This window comes from Boleophthalmus pectinirostris, unplaced genomic scaffold, assembly GCF_026225935.1.
Source record: "Boleophthalmus pectinirostris isolate CB_2022bp ecotype Guang Dong unplaced genomic scaffold, ASM2622593v1 HiC_scaffold_10, whole genome shotgun sequence".
Taxonomy (NCBI): Eukaryota; Metazoa; Chordata; class Actinopteri; order Gobiiformes; family Gobiidae; genus Boleophthalmus; species Boleophthalmus pectinirostris.
In genome coordinates, this window is record NW_026570971.1 from 34,285,284 (window position 1) to 34,298,875 (window position 13,592).

The window sequence follows — 13,592 nt, forward strand, 5'->3', positions numbered from 1 at the left end:
TAGGGTGACCAAACATCTCTTTTTCCCGGACATGTCTGTTTTCCACATCCTGTCCTGGCCGTCCGTTTTTTTGTTTTTTTTTAAATAAAGTGATGTAAATGTCCGGGTTTTCATTTCCTTCACTGGGCCATTAAACTGAGCGTCTGTGCATCAGAAGGAGCGAGCAGACACAAACAGTTGCTCAGCCTGCAACATGCCGAAGAACAAATGTGCATTTAACGATGACTTGTACAAGAAATTCCACGCTTTCTGTCGCGGTCGAGACAAGTGTGAGTCCATGTATAGAGTGTACAAAGCAGCACATATATTTCGGTGTCCAATGGTGGTGCCAGGGTTGTCAAAGCACCAGGACACCAAAAAACATGAAAAAGCTTTGCCAGGTGAGAGTCGCTCAATGTCGATGACGAGGCCCCACCTCCCTCCCCCCGTACGGTGTCCTGGTTTTGACAAACACAAATCTGGTCACACTAACCTGTATTCCACTGAGTCATGTCCTCTAGTCTGACAGAAGTTGAACCACATCAGCGACACAAGAGCTGCTTTTTTCTTCGCTTAGTTTATGCAAATGAGTCATGTGATTTTAAGTTTGGTTTCTGTGAGACTTGCGCAAAGCTGCATTAAACACATTCTAATTAGAGATGCGCGGATGGCCTACTTTTTCATCCGCAACCGCATCGCAAACTCATCATCCGCCCGCTATCCATTTGGAACCACAGTTTTTAACCAGTTTTCAAAACCGCACCTGCCCGCCATCCGCTCGATCCCCTCCCATTTGCTCCGAGTTCAGAGTTTTTTATTTGAGTAGTGAAAACCGGCGGTTTAGCCGCAGAGTCCGCGGCTAAACCGCCATCCGCGCATCTCTAATTCTAATGTCAAAAGTGCTGATGTGGCTCTAGAGTGGTGATGGTTTATATGTTGTAAAGTTGAGTTTATTTATGCAGATTAGTAGTGCAGATAGTAATAATCATGATGATAACTTTAATATAAAAACATTAATGATTAATCGAAAATTGATCGTTAATTCTCCCGACGATCGATTAAGAACATTTTATCAAATGCCCATCCCTAATAGTAATTACCATGACAGGCCTAATTAGTAGGGATGGGACAAGATACAAATTCCACGAGACGAGACAAAATATGAGATTGGGTCCACAACAAGCAGACAAAACGGGATTTTAACAACCTAATATTGACATTTCCCAGTTGATTTTCCAATTTTGGCCTCACATTTGGTATTTATTTGATTTCATATTTCTGTTTCCATTCTAGAACTGCTTTTTTCCCAAATAGTTCATCTCTAGTTTGATGAAAACCTGTGTGTAAAAGCCCCAGGTGCAGCCCTTCTGAGGAGCACTATGAATAAGTCTATGTGAGGAGCACCAAGAATGAGCCGGGGGTAAATATTAAAAAACCCGCCTCCAGATTTCCAATTAAGACATTTTTAATAATACAGAAATTAGGAATGATTTTACACAGGAGGGCAGTGAATTAATAGGAATTATGACAGGAGCTTATAGATGGCTACCTTCCAAAATTTCTAAACTGTATAAATGTTTACAAAATGCTAATGAGAATAACACAATGGATATTAAACAAAAGTGGGAAACAGAATTGCAACTTGAATTGTCAGAGGATGATTGGTGCTCTATATGACTTTTACAGCTCACTTCCACCTGCTCAAGTAAATGGAGAGAATTTGGTTGGAAAAATCTGGTGAGGTATTTTATTACTCCACACATCAAAAGCAGCAACTGAAAACCCCTCAGCAGTGTTGGAGACAGTGTGGTGAATGGAGTGCCAATTATTCTCATGTGTTTTGGAAATGTATTCAAATTAAATCCTTTTGGGAAAATTTTGCAATTGTAATTAGGGGTGTCAAATTATCACATTAATTGCAATGAATTAATTACAGTCATATTTAGCGCGTTATGTTTTTTAATTGTGTTAATCTTATTTTTAATCTCTAACTTTACGGTTTCTGTCTTATTATAAAATCTGTTTTTATATGTTGTTAGGACACAGTCGCACTGTGCAGTCCTGCTCCGCTCGCTCCCGCAAAGAATTGTAATTTTCTTTTCCGTTCTCGCCACATCTGTGATAAACCTGCACATGTCTGATCTTTGAAAACATCATGACACAAACACAGAACAGACTCACCTTCAGCATCATTATCCCTCTGTCACAGAAACAACACTCATATTCCACTGAGTCGTGTCCTTTAGTTCCACAGAATCTGAACCGCATCACTGCACAAGAGTGTTTTTTTTTCTTTTCTCCGCGTAGTTTATGCAGATTAGCCGGTTTTAAGTTTCATTTCTGTGAGAGTTGCGCAAAACTGCATTAAACACATTATAATGTCAAACGGGCTGATGTGGCTCTAGAGTCGTGATGTTTATATGTTGTAAAGTTGAGTTTATTTATGCAGATTAATAATAGTAATAATAATGATGATACTTATATAAAAACGTTAATGATAATATGAAAATAATGTAATAAAGAATTCAAATGAAAATACCTCAAGTTGAAGCCTTTCTCAGCAATTTTTAGGTGAGATTAAAAAAGAGATTAATTAGATTAATTAATTACAGATCATAATTAATTCATCTCTCAATTTTTTTTATCGCTTGACAGCACTAATTGTAATGGAAGAAGTATTTGGCTATAAAATACACAATGACTCATGGGTTCTGTACTTGGGCTTGTTGCGTGAAAACAACATTCAAATGGAGGAATTCTACTTGTTGTGATGCTCTTGACTAATAAGAAAGTAAAAATAAGGAATTTTCTGAAGGATGATTCTTTAAAATTACAGCAATAGACAGCTATCATGGAGGAAATTTAAAGGATGGAAAAAATAATGTATTATTTGTAACTGAAAGCTGGTCAGTTTGAAAAGCAATGGTCCAGATAGTCTATTTACAGAGCTCACTCCAATGTATGAGGTATTTTATTTTTCAGTTTTTTTGTAGAACCCCACAGACTGTTTGTTCTTGTATGTACATTTGTTAAAATTTGGAAAAAGCACAAATAAAAAGTTTAAAAAGATTGGCATTAGCTTTAGCCTGTTCCTCTTTAAACAACAAGATGATGCAAGAGCGATTGCCTCACAGCTGACACAACCAAACTGTAAACAAATTCTCTGACAACAATATGATGTTGACAGATTCTAGTTTCAGATAATTTGCATAATACAGAACTTAGGTTTTAAAAATGAATTACCAGTAAGTAGGAGTGGAACAGGTTGGTTAATGCCAGACACAAGATTGACCAAACATGTGTTTAACTGGAGTCTGTTACATAAATCGTCCTGGAGCAGACAGGTTGAGAACATTTTTGAGGATGCAGATCTACAGTTTATCTATAGAAATAAGTTGATCTGTAGTGTCAGACAAACTAGGAAAATGTACTTTGACAAGTATAAACAGAAATGGCACACTGAAATCTTATGTAAATTAAGAAGGACTACTTTGGTCCTGAGCCTTATGTCACTCTGAACTTGAGCAGAGGTCAGAGGTCAGTATGTGCCCAGCTGAAGTGTGGGACTCTGCCTCTGGGACTGGAGACGAGACGCTTCCAATCAGTGCCAAAGGAGGAGCGCTGTGCGATTTAAAGGACATTGAAAATAAGATGCATTTTCTGTGCTACTGTCCTTTGTATCATGACCTGCGCTGTCAGTTGTTGTATATGTTGTATACGTTGTATACGTTGTATATGTTGTATATCTTACTGTTTGTTGCTGTGTCTGCTGAGGAGAGAATGGCGTATTTGTTTAAATGTAATTTTTGTTTTCAAGCTGTCTCAGTTTGTGTTGAAAGCCTGGGGCCCCCGTAAGAGGACACTTTATGTCTGGTGAGTGATCTGTCTGCTTATTGTTTCATGTGTGTTATAAACCAACACCAACTAAATGGTGCATGACACTAAATAAGTAAAATAAACTAAGAAAAAAAAACAGTAAATTCATAATTATGGTTACACAACACAATATGTATTATCTGTTTTTGTCTTATTTACTTTGTTTGATTACATAAGACTGGTGACATTGGAAATAAAGGATTTCACTGGCTTTTTTTTTTTTTTTTTTTTTTTTTTAGCTTTCTACCATATTATAGGGAAGGGGGAGTGACTTGGTGCTGGGAGCAAAGGGAGAGGAGCATCCGAAACAAAAGTGAAACTAATTAAACATGTGAATACATTATAGCATTTTCAAAACAATAAAAGGCAACATGGTGATCTAAATATGTTCTGTGTTAACAGCTAATACCCTATAAGAAAAAAAACAACTCGCTCTTTAAATGACATCTGACGTGAGTAATCAAAGAGAATGTTATCAGAAAGAAATCAGATGAGTGGGCTGTTTACATGTCATTTTAAAAGGGTTTTAATTCCAGAAATCTGATTTTGAGTGAGCATGTGACCACAGACACTCTCTATGGTTATGGTTTCACTGTCAATAACAGTTAGTAAACAGTGAGTCAAATTTAAGTTTCTTCTAACAATAGTTTTAAATAAACTAAAACTAAATTTGACTGAAATAAAAAAAGAATGTATATAAATGTAAAGAATGCTACAGTACAGTTTTTAACAAATTAAGTGTTATTATGATTACAATAACTTTGGGTTGTCAAAAGTACCAAAAGTCAGATAATAACTGATGCTAAAACAAGGAGAAGACACGAGTAGGACTGGGACGAGACAATTTCTACAAGACAAGACGAGATACGAGACTGGGCCCATGAGAACGAGACAAGATTAGATTTTAACATAATTCCTAATATATACATTTCAGTTTCCAATTTTGGCCTCATAATTTTGTATTTATTTGATTTAACATCCATTTTATTACTGTTGTTTGGAACTGTAACTCACCAACACAAAACCCTTTTCTGTCCAAATGTAAACACGTGGAAAAAAATCTCACAATATCAATTTTCTCAAAGTATTACGATTTTTATGTTGAAAATCACATATTGTCTTAAGAAAGTGTTTTTTTTTTTTATTATCATCTTGGTACTGGAATCAATATTGAGCATCAAGTCCTTAGTACAGGGTATCTGCAGGTTTGACTACCTCAAATTTAAGACTTTTAAAGACCTTTTTAAGACCACTTTTATGAAAATTAAGACCAACATCGCACCCATTATGCGGGCAAAACACACCAGATCCTAATTCTAATAATGACCAACCAACTATTGTACTATATCTAGAATCTAAGAGCATGATTTCACGTTGCTGGTTTTTTTTTTTTCCCCTCCATTTAACATTACACTGCAGCCCGGTTGAGTATACAAAAAAACCCAGACTAATAAAATTTTAAAAAATAAGACTTTGACAACATAATTTAAGACTTTTTACGGCCTTAATTTAGGAACATGAAATTAAACACCTTTTTAAGACTTTTAAGACCCCGCGGCTGCCATGTAGTATCGAAATCAACTTTGAAATTTTAGTATCATGACAACACTACTATAACTACTACCGTTAATATCATAATATAATATAAGAAGAAGTACCCAGATTAATTACTCTAGTAAAAGCACTAGTTGGCTTCTCCATCAGAGCTGTTTATGGAGATGGAACTGCTGCCTTATTACATAATCTTAAAACACAGGCTATTTTTAGTACAGTGCAACAAAAACTAAAATATTTACAGCCAAAGAGCATGATTTTATTTTATTTTTTTGTCATTTTTGTTCTTATTGTTTCTTGAAGGTGCATTGTGTAAATTTTCAAGTGAAGGTCAGTCAAATGCTTTTCTCTGTGGAGTTGTTATCGCTCTGTCTGGAATGTGTCACAGTACAGCATTAAAACGTTCTATCTTCATGGAGACTAAACCAGACCAAGGTACAGGTCAGATCCGTGGAGAGGCGACCCCGCTCACAGTCAGAATGCCTGTTATTTTAGGTATTTTTGAGCTGTAAAACCACTTGTAATTGAGGACTAAAGTTGTAAATGTAAGATAGAGAGCTGTTTAATGTCATACTGTGGAACATTCCAGGCAGAGCAACGACCCTCGAGAAGAAAAGTTACACAATGAACCTTTAAAGTGGCCAAATGTGCATAGAATTAACGGTATAATTAAATATGAAAAATTACATTGTACCTATGTATGTTTTATTAAAGTCCAAAATGTAACTTTCTTACTCAAAGTATTTTATTTTACCTATAATTTTTCATTCTTCTTTTATTCTTTTGCTTATGCATCATTCTTATATCTTTTGTTCTTTCTTTATTATCATGTTCATTAAACAAATTCATATTATTGACTTGACTTTCATTATTAAAGGTGCATTGTGTAACTTTTCTGGTGGAGTCCGTCACCTGCTTGTTTCTATGGAGATGTCATTGCTCTGCTTAGAATGTTCCACAGTGTGACATTAAACAGCTCTACTTTACATTTATCTTTTCATTTACGCCTTTCCACAGATCTGACATGTAACTTGGTCTAGTTTGGTCTCCATGAACATAAAAAGGTTTAATGTCATATTGTGGAACATTCCAGACAAAGCAAGGACATCTCCACGAAGAAAAGCATTAGACGTGACACAATGCACCTTTAAAAAGCGTTATTGATTGTTATTTACCTTGACGAAGTTGGACGGTAGCGACTCCATCTCTGAAGCCTTCTGCGCTAATGTCTCTAGGTTGACCTCCTGCGACACCCTCCTCTTCCTGCGGGTGCTCTGGATGACACCCGTGGGCGCGCCGTTTTGGATCTGGCCGCCCTGATCCGGAAACGAAGCCACTGACGAAGAAGAGGAAACCAGAAACGGATTTTCCACGCTCGGCGCTCCCCCTTCTTTCGACAACCTCCGCGACCTTCTCAGAGACGGCTGCGGCGACACGGGTTCGCTCGGCTGGATCTGGTGTAACGGATCTGTGCTCTGCTGCTGCGGTTCCGGCGTTATATCTTGAATGATCGGTTCCTGGATTTTCGGGGGAGCTGGGAGAGAGGATTCATTTGAGAGGACGACGACAGGCTGCTGAGCGGAGGGGAAAAAGTCATGCATGTTTTGTTGGTTCAAACGCTGATTCTGCAACTGCTGCAAGTTCAGCCTTTGTTCGTGGACCAATTGTTGCTGCGTGGAACCCTGGCTTTGTATCATTTGCATTGGATTGTGTGGTAAAACATTATGCGCTTTACCCTGATAACTAGGAGGATTGGGGAGAGCTGAAGTAGTCCGATTAGGCTGAAACGCGTGGTAATATGACGTCAGATGCTGCGTTTTTGGCTGTCCGAATGCCAACTGAAAAGGCTGCAAAACGGAGCTACTGCTGCTTGCGTTGCTGTGTGGCTGTTGGCTAAGAGTTCCCGGTTTTAAAGTGTCCTGAAACGTTTGGGAAGGGGGCTGAGCGGAAGTGGCGTTCGGCTGCTGGGGCTGCGGTTCTTGCACCGACTTCCCAAACCCAGCCTGGCTCCTCGTATCTCCCATAAAGTTTCCATAATTTGGTGCCCAGTTTGTCATGCTGTTAGTCCAAGCAGCTTGCCTTTGCTGGCTCTGCTGCTGCTGCACTGCTTCTTGTTGCGACCACTTCATTGGCACAGTCTGTTGGTAGTGCCCTCCTCGGCTCTGATCTCCTTTATCCGGGCTAAAAATAACAGAGTTTAAATACATATTATGGTGCCCGTCCGTGTTAGAAGTCACCGTACTCGCCGCTTCGCTTTGCCCGGGGTCCACAGCGTTGCCGGACTGGAGGTAGAAGTCCTGCTGCTGGGATGCCTCCTTCATTGCTTGTTCGCTGAAAAATGTGATGCGTTTTCCGGTTCGTTTGGCGCCTGGTTTTTGCGGGGCGGGCACATTCATGACGGGCATCAAGAAGCAAAGGAGAGATTTCAACCGACCATCCAAAAAGAACCGAAAAGACTACATTTAAGGTCAAATACTGGGGACGGTTTTCAAACATTCACTGTAGAAACTCCTCTTCTTCAAGCTGACTTCGCTGTAGAGTTGAGTTCTTTATGCATCTGTGAATCCCTGTGCAGAAAAGAGAGAAACAAAAATAGATCAGATGTGAGATTGAGCAAACACTTGAATAAATGTTAATAATGATTTACTGAAACTTTTCTAGTGAAGAGTTGCCTCCTCCAGCTTGTTGCATAGAGATGGTGTGTAAGATTTTCCGCAATATGGCATTAAACTTATCACTCTACACGGAGATAAGCAGGAGATGCTACCAGGCCAAGTTACAGGTCAGATCTGCGGAAAGGCGACCCCACTGACACTAATCATGTATCTTTTTCAATGTATTTTAAGCAAACAAAACTCCTTTAATTAAATGAATAAATGCAAATAGGGGAGTGCAAAAATATTGTAATATCGATATACCGTATCGTTTAATTTGATGATACAGTATTGATATCGTGGGCTTCTGTATCGATATATCACCAAGAGTATTTTTTTGGTATATTTTACTCAATTATTTTGTTACAGCTACAGTTTTGTTGCTTGTTCAGAAAAAAGGAAACTTGTTTAGGCATCACATTTTACATTTTCACGTTTGACATTTTGATGATTAAAATGGCTTTTTTTCCATATTAACTTTGAACAAGAAGTGGTTTAACAAAGACTTTTAGTATCACAGCCATGATTTAGCCTTTATTTTTTACTGAACTGTATCAAATCGACGTCAAACTGAATTGAAAATGCACTGTATCCAGATATGTATCGTATCGTGGCCTATGTATCGAGATATGTATCGTATCAGAAACTTCTAAATGATACCCAGCTCTAAATCCAAGACAGATGAGTTCAATGCCATACTGTGGAACATTTTCACCAAAGATATAACATCATCATGAAAGCAAGCAGGTGGTGGACCCCTGTCAGAAAAGTTACATTGCGCACCTTTAAGCAAAATTAAACAGAAAAAAAAAAGGTACAAACATGTTCTGAAATACATGGGATTATTAGATTAATTTGATGACTAATGCAATGGGAACAGCAGAACTAGAATGTTAAGTATTTCACTAAAATGTAATTAATAAAAAAATTTAAATAAAATGAAAAACATGAAGTGAAAGTTTTATTGTACTGTAAATCTTTTTGAGTGACATATTAAGGCAGATAAAGACTCCGCTATTCATGGTTTCAGAGTGATCAAAAGTGAGCACAGTTGCCATAACAATTACCAATAAAAAAAAAACATTATACTTTTTGAATGGTCCAAAGTACTCAAAATGGAACCTATAAACAAGAAGAAGAAACTAAAATCCATCAAAATTTGTATTGTTATTGCTCCTGAACTCAAGAATCGTCCAAGTGGATTCCATCACAAAAGGAAATTGAATTCTAAGCATACGTTTTTAAGAGTGAATCAATTTTTAAAACTTCTGTCCAGTTTACAGAATCCACAAATTATAATGGGAAATGCAAATTGTCAGGACACCATAAAATGAGCGGCTTTTCCCCGAATCACTGAGCCGTACTTAAATACCTTAAAGTCACAACACCAAAAAGGGGGTCTTCAAAAGGTGGTCCCGCCCAGAACTGTGCGTTTAAACATGGTGTTAGCTCTGGGAACAATGGGCCAGGTCAGGGAAGTGTGGAGAGGTGTGGAGAGGGGGAGGAGAGGGAGGAGAGGGAGAGGGAGGGGTCTAAACACTGGAGTGAGATCATATGACTCAGGGATAAAGGCCCCATGCTGCAGGCCACAGAGGAGCAGAGCTGAAGAGCAGGACTTTACCCAGGAGTCTTCATTCAAAACATCTAAATGTCACAGTGTAGAACCAAGATCAGTCAGAAGAGACAAGAGGACAGTGCTGGAAAGACGAGACACGAGACTGGGACCACAAGAATAAGACAAGATATAGACAGATACTAATGCACCCCGCTTATTTTTTAGTTTATCAGTTTATATGTTTATTATTATTAACCATTGGAACCATTAACAAGTTCCATGTTTGTGAATTTTGTTCAGTGAAAATGATTCTGATAGTTAATTAATTGCTGACACTATTTTGTACTTATTTGATATCTTTGCTGTCATTGTATTACTGCTTTTTCAAACTACAGCTTCTCAAATGTACCAACTACCAACCGAAACTTACGAGCACTTAAACCTTTTTGTCAGAGCCAAATGTAAACACATATTTTTCACATGTGTGCACATTAATAATGTGGTAATCTGATCCAGGTGCATGAGGTTTTGTCCCACCCCTATAGAACAGGACTAGAGACTTCACAACTGTTTCACACTTAGGCAAACTTCATAGATCCACAAGGGAAATGACTTAGTTCAGAAGACCTGGTTAAGACCTAATTAAGGCCTGGTTCAAACCTGATTCAGACCTGGTTTAGTAGTGGTTTACTACTTGCTTAGTCCTGATTCAAACTTGGTTCAGACCTGATTCAGATCTGGTTCAAACCTGATTCAGATCTGGTTCAGACCTAGTGCAGACCTGGTTCAGTCCTGGTTCAAACCTGATTCAGACCTGGTTCGACCTAGTGCAGACCTGATTCAGACCTGGTCCAGACCTGGTTTAGTCCTGGTTTAGTCCTTGCTTAGCCCTGATTCACACTTGGTTTAGAACTAGTTTAGCCCTGGCTCAGACCTGGTTCAGACCTGGTTTAGTCCTGGTTCAGACCTGGTTCAGAACTGTTTTAGCCTTAGACTTAGACAAACTTTATTGATCCACAAGTGAAATGACTTGGCTACAGCAGCTCATACATCACTATATAATATAATAACAAAGACTATACAATATAAATGGTAATAAATTCTAAATAAGTAGCAAAAATAGCAAGAGACAGGTGTCAAATAAGGCAAAATTATATAAATGTAAATGTACAAGTCAAAATAAACTATACAAATATAGTAATACAAATATATCTCGGCTATTTAAAAGAGGTGGTAAAAGGCTGTTCTCTGGACTGGATCAGCAGGAACATTTATTTAACCTGGACGTGTCAGAGGTTTATTTGGTTCATTGTACATTTTCAGGAAAAGTTGCGGAGCTCCGTTAGCTTCTTTCAAAGCTCTATCTGAGTCCTCTGCCGACAGCTCATCTGAAAAGCAGCTGTATCTAAATCCTTTCCAAACTAAGTCCACGTTGTATCCACACAGAGGGCAGAGGCACACAAGCTTTTCCCTCATTAGTTTTGTCCAGGAGCGAAGAGCATGTAGAGCTAAACTGAACTCGAGCTGTACAATACAAATGTGTAGTAGACCTACAATATGAAGCAGAAATGCACATATTACTAGGAAAGTAACAATAACTGAAATATCATGATACCGTATCGTCAAAGTTCTCACAGTAATATAGTGGACCGTCACAATATATCAAATTACAAGTCTATTTGCTTAAATGAAGAGTTATGGTGCAGAAAAAAAGACAGGGAACTACATAGACCATGATCCTTTGCTCCTTTTCAGTGCAGACTACAAGAAGAAATAACAGTTCTAACACTTTAAAGTATTAGTTCTTTGGATTAAGTCTTGTCAAGTCATTTTAAGAGGAAAAAGAAGCATATTCACAGTTTTGTTTTTGCCTGCACAAAATATTGCAATAAATATCGTACTGTGAGATTGGGATTTTGTTACATTCCTATTCGTGAGCCATATTGTGAGCTTTCCCACGATATCCCACGCAATAAATATCGAACTGTGAGGTTCATACTGTGACAAACTTGGATATCGTTACACCTCTACATATTACACAACATTTAAAAGGTACATAGAGTAACTTTTTGATTTGGGGTCCGTCACCTGCTTATTTCTATAAAGATGTCATTGCTGTGCCTGGAAAGTTCCACAGTGTGACTTTAAACAGCTCTACTTTACATTTATTCAATTACAGGTGGTTTTGTAGCTCAAAAATACCAAAAAATGAAATACTTTGAGTAAGAAAGTTATATTTTGGACATTAAGAAAACACATATAGGTACAATGCTTTACCTGTAATTCCATGCACATTTGGCACCTTTAAAGGTTCATTGTGTAACTTTTCTGGTGGAGGGTCCGTTTCTTTTGATATGTCATTGCTGTGCCTAGAATGTTCCACAGTATGACATTAAACAGCTCTCTATTTACAACTTTAGTCAAGTGTTGTAAGTGTTTTAAAGCTCAAAAATACCTAGAATAACAGGCATTCTGACTGTGAGCGGGGTCGCCTCTCTGCAGATCTGACCTGTAACTTGGTCTTGTTTGGTCTCCATGATGAAAGAAAGGTTTAATGCCATACTGTGAAACATTCCAGACAAAGGAGAAAAGCATCTGTCTGACCTTACCCCATAAAAGTTACAAAATGTAGCTTTAAACTTATTTATACTGGGGCAGGAGGAAATGTATTTGTTTCTTGTCCTCGTAAATGTCTGGAGTCCTGAACTGGACAATGGCACAACAAAATCTCACTTAGTTTTTTCCTCGTATTAAAAAAGTAAGTGCACTGTTCAAAATGCTGCTTAAATATAAAATTCGGGTAAAAGTGACATTAAACTCCACAAATTGTATGAAAGAAAATGATGAAAACAGAAAGGATTGGTGCTCAGTCAATCCAGTGCAGCTCTTCTCCAGTAAATAGCCCAGTGGAGTGCGCTGATTCACCCTTTGGAGCCTGGAGCCGTTTATTATCACAAATCCAAATACACAATAATTTTCCAACCATTAAAAATGAGCTTTGGGGCAAATTACACTGGAATAATTATCAAAACAAGAGCTAATTTCATTTTAACGAGCTTCACTGTTTCACTGATAAACATTTCTGCTTGGTGAAATGGCACAGTCCTGGTTTAGTCTTGGTTTAGTCCTGGTTTAGTCCTGGTTTTAATCTTGGTTTAGTCCTGGTTTAGTCAGGTGCAGTCCTGTTTAGTCCTGGTTTAATCCTGGTTTAGTCCTGGTTTAGTCCTGGTTTAATCCTGGTTTAGTCCTGGTTTAATCCTGTTTCAGACCTGGTTTAGTCCTTGCTTAGACCTGGTTTAGACCTGGTTCAGGCCTGATTTAGACCTGGTTTAGACCTGGTTCAGTCCCAGATCAGACCAGGTTTAGACCTGGTTCAGACCTGGTTTAGTCCTGGTTTAGTCCTTGCTTAGACCTGGTTTAGATCTGGTTCAGTCCTTGCTTAGACCTGGTTTAGACCTGGTTCAGGCCTGTTTCAGACCTGGTTTAGACCTGGTTCAGTCTTTCAGACCTGGTTCAGACCTGGTTCAGACCTGGTTCAGACCTGGTTCAGACCTGGTTTAGTCCTTGCTTAGACCTGGTTTAGACCTGGTTTAGACCTGGTTCAGACCTGGTTTAGACCTGGTTTCAGACCTGGTTTAGACCTGGTTCAGACCTGGTTTAGACCTGGTTTAGACCTGGTTTAGACCTGGTTTAGACCTGGTTTAGACCTGGTTTAGACCTGGTTCAGACCTGGTTCAGACCTGGTTCAGACCTGGTTTAGACCTGGTTTAGACCTGGTTTAGACCTGGTTCAGACCTGGTTTAGACCTGGTTCAGACCTGGTTTAGACCTGGTTCAGACCTGGTTTAGACCTGGTTCAGACCTGGTTTAGACCTGGTTGTTTAGACCTGGTTAGACCTGGTCCTGGTTAGACCTGGTTTAGACCTGGTTTAGACCTGGTTTAGACCTGGTTTAGACCTGGTTCAGACCTGGTTT

At 38.6% G+C, this 13,592-nt stretch overlaps 1 protein-coding gene across 3 annotated transcripts in view; it reads right to left on the reverse strand.

Annotated features, from left to right (window-relative positions):
* mideasb (mitotic deacetylase associated SANT domain protein b) overlaps nucleotides 1–13,592 on the reverse strand; it is an 85,349-nt gene that overhangs the window by 48,237 nt on the left and 23,520 nt on the right. For all 3 annotated transcript variants that reach the window (XM_055161463.1, XM_055161470.1, XM_020917297.2), the window contains one exon: nucleotides 6,585–7,976. In XM_055161463.1, coding sequence (XP_055017438.1) covers nucleotides 6,585–7,814 — 1,230 coding nt within the window. In that variant the 5' untranslated portion in view covers nucleotides 7,815–7,976. The remainder of the gene's footprint in view (nucleotides 1–6,584; nucleotides 7,977–13,592) is intronic.